Here is a 10762-nt window from a genome sequence, read left to right as displayed (position 1 = left end):
GGCAATTATCTTCACCTCAGTATTGTAGTACATTATAAAACAGTACGCAATAATAAAGTATTGAGTATAAATTATAGTTTTAATTCCAATTATTAAATGGATGCCACCTTATTGGGACAATAAAGCCCTCCCTACACATACCCTAACCCTACCCGATACTTTTATTTGAAACTTTTTGATTATTTCCTTCATTTTTATTGAAAATAAATGCCTTTCTGATGCAATATGAGATTTGAAAAGGGAGAAAAAAAAAGTTTGCAAAAGGAGGGCTCGAACTCGTGTCGATAGCGTCAAAAAACATATACGCCACTGAGGCTGATGATAAGTTGGCGTCTTTTTTTAGTGTTGACTAACCCAATCACACGCTGGTGGGCGGAGTTAGTGTAAATAGCCTTTGCCAACAAGGCAGGCTATTTGCACTTAGTTTAATTAGACACTCGCTTTTGTTTAACCGACACTTTGCTAAACCCCGCCTTAACAATGTTACTGACCAATCATACCTGTGCGACTGGTGCCATTGGTCATTTTCCCAATTAAGCTTATGCTTTTTTTGTAATAAAAAGATATTTTATGAAAAAAATATAAAAAAGGTACCTGTAGTTCCTGTACATTTTTTCTACACAATGTTCAGTAAAGCTTGCCAAAGTAAGCAAGGGGGTGAAACTTAAAAACAAGTTCAAGTGGAAGCTATATTTTTTAGAATATGTTAATGTTCAGAACCATTAACAAAATACAGTTTATAATCCATATCACAGTGCTTCAACTAATCATTGGTTGTATCAGTGTGCAATCTGTTACAGGTTGCGGTCTCAGTCATCAGTTGATAGAGCACAAAGTGCTAACATGAGCAGTTGTTATTGAAGAAGAAATAATGGTCATCGAAGCAGGGCTCTATAAGATTACAGAGGTAGACAGGATATTTACAGATACTGCAGAGGTCAAGAGATTGTCTGTGTCTGTGCTGGAGAGATGTGTGTTGGTTGGCTGTGCAGGGGGAGGGGGGTTCGCAGAGGAAAAACACACAAGAACTCTGGTTGGTTTCATTTCCTGGGAAGAAAGGAAAAGTTAAAAGGTGGCCCCCGAACAAATGAAACTCAATTTCACGGCACATTATCCTTCCCTGTTCTCTTCTCCTGGCTTTCATTTTCATTAAGACCACAGACAAGCATAAATTAATAATTACTGCCCGAATGTCTAAATGCAGGCCGCTCTCCTGTAGCCTTTCATTTTCCACTGTGGCCTTGCATGTTCATGCTTGCAAAATGTTAATTTAGATAATGTGGCCTGCCCCTTGTCAGATAATTCTGTTTGGTGGTTCCACTAATACATAATGGTCTTTCTGATTAGATGACATTAAGTCTATCTTGTGTTCAATCAAGCCTGTGTGATTTCCTTCCTTGCAGACTCAAAGATGAGCAGATGAAGAACAGAGGCCTCACATGGCCGGTGAGTCTTTCATACCTTTTTACTTTATGAACTGTGCTGAATGTCAAATGAGGGTGAGTAATTATGTCTGACCAACAAAAAACGAAAATTACGTTTTAGTATGCCTCTGAAATAGGCATTATGCTGTATCCCAGACATGCAATGGAAATAAATGGCTGCAATTAAAAAATATATATATATAACTGGTATTCAGATAAAATTGGGCAGTGCGTTAAAACTATTTGCGCCATCTTTTATGTTACTTGGATTAAATAATTATTCTATTTAATGTTGTATGTTAGTTGGGCTACTAATTTGCTAGTTAGTGTATTAATTTGGTCATTAATGCAACTCGCACATCAATCACGGTTTCATCTGTGCTTGAAGACTCAGGCCCTGGATGGAGGTCATTAACATTATAAATCCTCAAAGATGATTGGCTGAGTGGTGTTCCAAGACTGATGACAGACAAACATTGGAAACTTGCTGTTGGTTCAGCAAAACAGACCAATAAAGTGATCTACCCCATATTATACCTAAAATGTAAGCTCAAATGTAAGATATTTCAACTGACAGGTCACGAAATCACACTGAACGTGGATTCATTTACAGTTGTTTGCACTAAATGGATCGACTAATATTATATTGGGTATGGTGGTATTAGCAATGAAACGATTATGTGAAATAATCACCTGGAGGATGTCTTAAATATGCACACTCGACACAAGAAGAGCACACACTCCAAAGTGTTGACATTGACACGGTCTATGTTTGGAATGAGCAACGCTCGTTATAAATGTGCTCGACACGGGACGCGATTACAGCACTGTGGATATTTTGGTCTTTGTGCCTCAAAGTCATGTTCTAACTGAAATGAATTTATTACAATATGTGCAGTGATATGAAACATCTAGCTGGAGGGGTGAATCTCGCTTAAATAGCTGGAGCAGAACAAGACATCAAACAGCTCATAACTACTGTATATTTCTGTCTGAGAGAGAGGAAATACATCATATTCTCAGCCAAAGACAGTCTTGATCCACCGCTGGGGCTACAATGCTGATCTATGTCAACTAAAATCCACTAAAGAAAGCAGGCAGACATGAAAAAAGTCAACAATTTGATAGACAGCACATTTGTAGCTTCTTAGCCGCCTCAAACCATAGCAGTTCAAATTTCACCGATGAGCGACGGAAACCTTTTATGCTCGTGAAAGGGCCGAACTTAAATTACAGTCACCATTGATTGCCACTTTATGTAGTTTTTCCAAGGTTGATAGAAACTTTAACCTCATTTTCAATAAAGAAGAAAAACATGAAACGTTCCAGACCTTGAATTTTTACAATGCTGTGTTGAATTATGCAGCGATCAGTCAATTATTCATCTCGAAGCCTCTCTGTTACAGCCACGCTTTCAAAAGCACGCAAAAGGGACCTGTGCACGGCCGCGCTGTGTCAACACATTTCCATCAGAATTGCTTACGACAGGAAATTGTCATTCAGTGTCAATTCTGCCTAAGCTTTTATAAATTTGAAATAACACTAATATCAATTAGAAAACTGTCTTCGAAGCAATGCAGCTGAGCCAAACAGTTAGGTGCTCTCATGGGTCATTTCTGTTATGCATTACCTTTAGAGCTCTGCAACTTGTAGACTTTTTGTTTATGCTGTAAAAACGTCTTTCCATAAAAATCTGTTCAACTTTTTTCAGGCACTTCTTAATTATGACTTGATTAGTTAAAAAAAAAGATAAAAATAAACAGGATAAGTAACAATGGAAATAAGTGGCCATTGCTCTGTAGGGGATTGAGAGCGAGTTCATGTGAGGGTGTCAGTTTGAAGGTCAAGTCAGATCACCTTTATTTATTTAGTGCTTTAACAAAGAGTGTTTCAAAGCAGCTTCACAGTAATAAACAGGAAAATAGCAGAACCAATTATGGAAACTAAGTTATGTAAACAATTTAGATTCTGCTGTAAAGCAGCTCTAGAATGACAATAGTTTCATTATTTAACTCAAGTCAGTTCAGCGTGGGTTCAGTTGAATTCAAAAACCGTGTAAAGTTAATCAATTTTCAACTTACATAGTGATAATATATTGACTTTCGGATCATAATGAAATGTTTTAAAGTGAGACAAACCAGATAACAATGCAAAATTAAGAGGAATTATCAAATCCATCATTAATACTTACAGATGTTTGTGTTTCCCATCTCACTTCCTGAAGGATGATGTCATTAAGGAACTTGATTTTTTTAAACCAGAAAGTGAAAGAGTGTAAATTTATAAAATGATTACCAATTAAAACAATATAACCAAGTACATTTTCATTAGATGAAGTACAAATTAAAAAACACTTTTATTTATTTTTTAATCAAGAGGATTTAATCTTAGAAGCCACGTGGGCCATTAAAAAAAAAGAAAAAAAAAAAAGAAAAAAAAAGGCAAACTCACACCCATGTTCACTTAATTATATTAAAATAAAATAAAAATAACTAAGATGATTTACATCTTTGCAAACTGTGATTTTATTTATCTAGTACTGTATATGATGGAAGCATGAAAATGAACTGCATAACAGGAATGACCCTGATTTGGTTGGCTCAATCCTGACAGATTATCAATAAGTAATTAACTTAAATGAAGAGATGTTTCCTTCTTTCTTCAAACACATTTTGAATATGTGGCTTTTCCCTGGAATACTGTGCTCATTCAGCTGGAATGAATGAAAGGTATTATTTCTCAGTCGTGTGTTGTGTAGAGCTGTGTGCTCACTGTACTAAGCATGAGTGGTTTTATTCTGCTAGATATTGTCATTGCTCAGTAACACATGTTTTACAATTCAACCATGAACAATTTTGATTGCCCTTCAGATTAAAATATAAGCACGCCGCTTATGTAATATCATACGTGACATTTGTTTTGCGGCTGAAAATGTGCAGTCTCTTTATTAGGATACACTGGCAGGATATGTCTGGATGAACCATGGTAAAATTACATACATTGAAGAGTTTAACTGCTTGAAACATTGACATTTGATGATAAAGTCAACACCCATAAACTCTCTCAAGTTGTTTATAATGAAAGTGATTCATTCGCAAAAGAGCTTAGTCTAATAATCGACTCACAAATATTTTATTACCATATATGACACCATAGAATAGAAAACCGGCACACACGTGTGCAGCTCCACACAGATACACTTCAGTGTGCATACACACACACACACGCACACACTCGCTCTTACATACTGTGTCATTACAGGAGACATGATCAGAAAAGAGGGAAAAGCACTTTAAAACAAGACATCCTTTCAATATTTATACGTTTCCTTTACTGCCATAGAAAGAAATAAGGAACAATGTGTCCATAAATCTTGCTACAGTGTTTACATCACATAAAAAAAACTTAAAGGTAAGTCCTCATTGATGAGGTAAAAGACACTTTAACATGTAGTTTAACACAATAAACATTTGAATTGTTACAGACTGAGGACAAATGTGTGACAAAATAATGTCTATGATTATAGTATAAATAGCTGCCCCGTAATAAAGAATCCTTTCAACACATATTTTTTCTTGATTATCCAGTAAGTGCCTCATCACCATCATCATAATCTACTTGGTACAATAAAAGCCTGTAATCTATTATTTAATATATTCAATATTACTATTAATTAGCACAGTGTAATTTAACTCATCCGGCTGAATTGTTTCACTCTTTATTTAAATGTGAAAGTTTGGTATTGCCATGATTTATTATTATTACAATGCAGCAATTTGATATAAAAAAAACTAAATTCAATATGCATTTTTTTAAATCAAACATCATCCACATGGGGAAATTATGAAGAATTATTTTCCAGTTATCTTTCCTTTTTATCTCAGATTAACAAATGGTCTAATACTATTTTGTCTGCAACTTTCCAATGGGAACCTGTTGCATGTTAGTTAAACTATTGACCAGTATAATAAATAATTGAAATTATACATTGAATACTTATTATTTAAAGTGGCCTATCACTGAAAGAAATACACCGAATTGAGTGTAATGATGGTCGGTAACATTTGGCGATCTGTACAACTTTTTCATAAACTTGAGATTCAATCCATACAAGATTCAGATTCATGATACTGCAAATTGAAAATGTAGCTGTTGAAAAGACAGTAGTGTTCATCAACTTTTACTGGGTGCGAGTGAATAAACCCTAAGTACATTTGTTCAGCACAGTTAAGTATTTATTGAATAACATGAATTCAGGACAACACATTTACATGCCTGCATGCTTCCTCACCATAGTGGCAGCGAATTGAAAGAATGATGGCTCAGAAACAAAACAAATCTATAAATTCAATATAAACGTTGGCATTGTTCTCCTAATAGATCTACTGCATACACAATACCAACTTTTAACATTATATACAAATACCAAAGTGAGTGAGTTAACCTATCTTCTGTTCTTGTATATACAATAATGATAGAAATGAAACTTGATTGTTTTTTTTTCTTCTAGTTTAGAAAACATTAAAAGCAAATATTAGTCTTTTCTGTTGATCAACATATATTCAAATTCACATTTTTCAGAGGTTCTTCTCCAAGTTTGGATCTTTAACATCTTGGCAAATAGTTATGACATTAAGGATTTATGTTTTTTTTTCTTCTTTTTTAATACAAAACAAAACCTCTGAATCAGATTGAATTTTCGAAGCTTTCTCGCTGGTTTAAATACAGTATAAAAAATCTTCAGTGCTGTGAATTTGTTGTAAATATTATCACCAAGTGTACCAAACGGTACATTTTACTGTGCTCAAATTGTCGCCTTCGCCAACTTATATCCAAACCCACATCTGGCATAATATAACATTTATATCAGTGAGAATAAGAGCCCTAATACTACATTCGGACACAATCCGTCTTCAACATCGGACCAAGCATAAACCCTTGATGCACCTCTATGAGCAATTGACCTGTTTCTGTAACTAAATTACCCTGCGAGGGGACTCTGGAAAATCTTCATAAGATACACGCTGCCAGTCTTCAACGCCATGTTGTTAGTACATCACTGTGGTTTTCAGAAAAAGTCTTCCATCTGCTAACGATAAAAAAAAGGGAGAGAAAAATAATAAGTACACTGAACAGAATGGAGCCATAAAGCACGGATAAGTAACAGTGATGCAATGCAAATGCACAAACTACACCATTGTAAACCCTTGATCAATGTATGTCACATTTTAAGAACATAACATTGCACTCATGATGCAAAGCACTTCACAAATGACACTTTCTGTGCATAAATGGCATTAAGTGCAAAAAAAGCAGCCGTTACTGTGCAATGCCTTCTCCGACGCGTATGATCTAATGAGCTTTGTCCATTTCCAGGGAACCTTCGTTGGCAAGTGCATGCCTGAATGAGCAGCAGCTCTCTTTGCTTCTTCTGGTAAAAGCATCTGTTAGGCATGGCTCAGGAGCTTGTTTGACGTTTATTACCAGAACATTTCCTCTGTGTCCGGGAATGCTGCATCACTATATTTAAGCAGTGTTTCCTCTCTTTGGCAGTGCAACTAAATAAATTCAATTCTGATGAGCAAAAGTGGTGACTGATCGAGGATTCTCTGTGTTAAAATTGGCTTAAAAAAGATTTATATTTTGAGTCTGACTTTTTAGGATTGCTCAGCGACACCACAGATATCAAATCATTTTGATTGTGTGATCCGTTGATTTTGAATAAAAAGCCTTTTTTCTTCTACGGTTAGTCATACATTCCTAAATATGTGCATAGTGATTTTATTTAACTCTGAAATATATACATATTGATTCATGTGAATCAAGTAATCTAATGGACATTGATTAATTGCGGGCTGTGCATGAAGCTGCAATACACTTTCTTGTTTTTCTCTAATGTTATTTGTCACTCAGTGGCTTCTTATATAAATGGGGTTAATATTTTGAATATCTCAAAAATATGAAATATGATGTGATATTTGGCTCTAGGCTCACAGGGCACGTCAAAAAATAAACTTTATATAAATGGTATGTACAAATGTATTCAGATCACAATAAATGCATGTGATATTGAGTGACTCAGAACACTTATTTAGTGCAGGAGATGTTCAGTATGGTTGATACAGTATTTTGATTTCACACAACAATTAAGCAAATCAAAATCAAACCCTAGATTACTTATCCTAAACGATGTAGAAAATCTACAATTAAACTATTAAAATACCACAGTTACTTCTACACAACCTGAGAAAAACGACAACAAAAACAAGCAGAGAGCTAATCTTAAATGTACAAATTAGCATATTAATTCTGGGTCAAATGGAGTGTAGCTAAACTAGCTTGTGCAAACAGTGCCAGGAATGCTTCTTGAGTGGGAAAAATCGAATGACTGCCATGTTGTTTTATGAAAGAACCTCCCTCATTAAAATATGTTAAAACTTTGGCATTTTTATATTCAAATCAAGATGAAAAGTTCATTAAAGAGGATAAATATTTCATTAGATGCTAAATAAAACAAAGGAATTTTTGGCTTCTCTCAGCATAAAATTCCTTTGAAAGATTAATTAATACATGTAAATTATGCAAATTATGCCCATGCAAATATTTTATGAAGACAATTAAGGGAACCATTAATTACTGCCTTTTTTGCTTCAGTGACATTCATTCATTTAATTTTAATTTCACTTTAACTGTTTTTATGTTTAATCTTGCAACAAAGAACTTTATCTCCCCTCACAGGGTCGTGTAAACTTGCAGAAAACATCGAGAGGCGAGCACTGAGCATCGGGAAGAGATACCGGGGAGATATTATGTTAGGTATCACAAGGAATTAGTGGCGAGATGTGCTCCCAGAAGCACGGAGCCAGGAAAAACAGTCAAGCTTATTCTTGGCATGAATTCAAAACACTGGAAAAGCAATTAATAAACACAGACTGTGTTAATATAGCAGAATTACAGAGTGTGACAAAAGACAAATAGAAATAATTAGTTCTCTGAAATTATGCTCTCATTATTATTTTTTTCCCCCAACAGCCAAGTGCTGAAATTATAGCACGTCTCTTTGGTTTTTTGTGTGCGGATTGGAATTGAAATTTTCCCTCACATGCAAGTGTAATTTATCAGCATCCTTTTTTATGTTTTTGCCATTTGAGAGTAATTATGCCACACCGGTTGTAGGCCACAACATCCAAGACATGAACACACACACACACACGCACAAAAAACAGCACAAGCTGTTTTCATACTCACACATTTCTTGTGGCCAGCTTTTAAGTCTATTCTTCAAGGGCACTGACTGAAAAACCTAATAAATGATTGCATGTTGTATAGCAATAACTACAGTTTTGTCAGTGAAAACATACATAAGAACAATTTTCTTCTAGCTCAAATGACCTCAATGTCTCAAATTCTACTATATCTGCTCAAAAAACTACTTACAAAAGCAATTTGTGTAATGAACAATCTTCTCCTTAAGCTTATGCTAACTTTCTGAATCTAGCAATTAATGCTGGAAAATTATTCATCTTTAGACATAAGAACCATCATAATGCTAATGACATTATATGCTCTGAAAAGATCATTTCCTGCTCATCAAGTCAATGTCATTTGATTTATTCGGGTAAAACCATACTCCTTGTACTGGATCTCCATTTATTTTTACTAAAAACTTCCTTCACACACACACAAAAAATTAACTAGGCTAATCAAACTGGGTTACGGGGCTTTTACTTGCGACGGGGTATTAAAATGCCATTTCCCACATTTCATAGCAATTTCCACACACTATTTTCAAAGGGAAATTGAGACCACTCAAGACGACGTTTTTTGTATTAGATGTGCTGCTGGGTGCAATTAAAATAGACATCAGAGCGGCGAGCGACTTAACACTTAAGGTGTAGTTAAAAGAGGGTGACTGAAACATTTGCAAATGGGCAAGTGGTTTTCTGTGAAACAATACCAGACTAAACCAGGTCCATAAATACCCATACACCTATAAAGTGCATGTGTATTTATTTGAGTGGGTGTGTTGTGCTCTTGCGAGGTAACTCCACTGTGGGTCATATTCAGATAATGAAACTTCTTATTATGCTCATTAAATTGCATTGGTCTCTGAGGTACACAACATAGGCAGGGTCTTACTGTCAAGGGGGTCTATCTTTAAAATAATTCTGTGTCTTATATCCAAAGAATCTTATCTTTGAACTTCACATTTTGAGCTGAACACCATCTTTGCCACGGTATGTATACACTATATATACATAAAGGAAGATATTTTGAAGAACTTTTTTGTCCATACAGTCAAAGTTAATGGGGTCCAAAGCAGCTTAAAATAAAACATTTTTTCAAAATATTTCATTTTGTGTACGAGAAAGAGAGTCATACAGTTTTGGAACGACATGAGAGTGAACAAATGATGACAGGATATTCATTTTTGGGTGAACTATCCCTTTAATAATATTTTAGAATACCCCTGCTGGTAAAAACTACAAAACAAAAGTACAACTTTAATCGACTCGGTGGGCTTGTTTTCTCTTTGTTTCTCGTTTAATATCCCATCAAATTCCTTCATACACTCACAAAGAATCAACTCTCCAACTCAGCAGACCGTGCCATTGTCATGACGTACATTTGCACGATTTTCCCTGTCTAGAAATGTTCTCCTGACAGATCCCAGTGATCTTGACCTTCCTCTTGAACTGTAGGATCTGCAGCCCAGATGGCAGGCGGCATGCATGAACAGCAGGCCGAGTTAAAGCGAGGCTCATATACTGGAGCTGAGCTGAGATTTATAGTCTCCTCAAAAACACGTACCTTGTATTGTCCTCTCAGCATCTGTTCTGCCACTGCTGCGGTCAGTCTCTATCTCCTGGGTCAACGAGTCTGGCAAAATGAAAAGATAATGACGATTAAACATCCATGACATCTGTGCTTAATTAGGAAAGTTTTGCGCTGGGCAGAGGGTGGATCGCTTGGGTCAGGGCGAAGCTTCGACCAATGGATGAGCGGTGTTACGAATACTGAACAGAGCATTTCTCCACATGTTAGCTTGACATTAAGGATCTTGCTAAGCTTGCTATAGATGTAGCTAATGTAGCATATGCTAGTTTTATTCAACATCTTAAACTATTTAGGGTGTATTTAAAATGTGCCCAATGCAGTGTTATTTATATACAATTGCATAATTTATTATTATGATTTTGAATTGGCTTTTCTATTTTCAGTTTTCATTTTATTTTAGTTTAAGTTTATGATTTTTGCTGTCTGCTTTTGTCTCTCTCTCTCTCTCTTTATTTATTTATTTATTTATTATTATTCCTATAGAGCTTTATTTTCTTCTT

General features: G+C 35.3%; 1 protein-coding gene across 6 annotated transcripts in view; it reads right to left on the bottom strand.

Annotated features, from left to right (window-relative positions):
* Positions 1-4345: 4345 nt before the first annotated feature.
* Positions 4346-10762, bottom strand: part of LOC306876970 (dachshund homolog 1-like) — a 112436-nt gene continuing 106019 nt past the window's right edge. For 3 of the 6 annotated variants that reach the window (XM_079428458.1, XM_079428460.1, XM_079428462.1), the window contains 2 exons: positions 10236-10304; positions 4346-6513 (listed from right to left, as the gene is read on the bottom strand). In XM_079428458.1, coding sequence (XP_079284584.1) covers positions 6473-6513; positions 10236-10304 — 110 coding nt within the window. In that variant the 3' untranslated portion in view covers positions 4346-6472. The remainder of the gene's footprint in view (positions 6514-10235; positions 10305-10762) is intronic. The other 3 variants (XM_079428459.1, XM_079428463.1, XM_079428461.1) reach the window with 3 other exon arrangements.

This window comes from Barbus barbus (assembly GCF_936440315.1).
Source record: "Barbus barbus genome assembly, chromosome: 11".
In the NCBI taxonomy this organism is placed as follows: Eukaryota; Metazoa; Chordata; class Actinopteri; order Cypriniformes; family Cyprinidae; genus Barbus; species Barbus barbus.
Note: the sequence above shows the minus strand (reverse complement) of the source record. Positions and strands in the feature narration are given on the sequence as shown.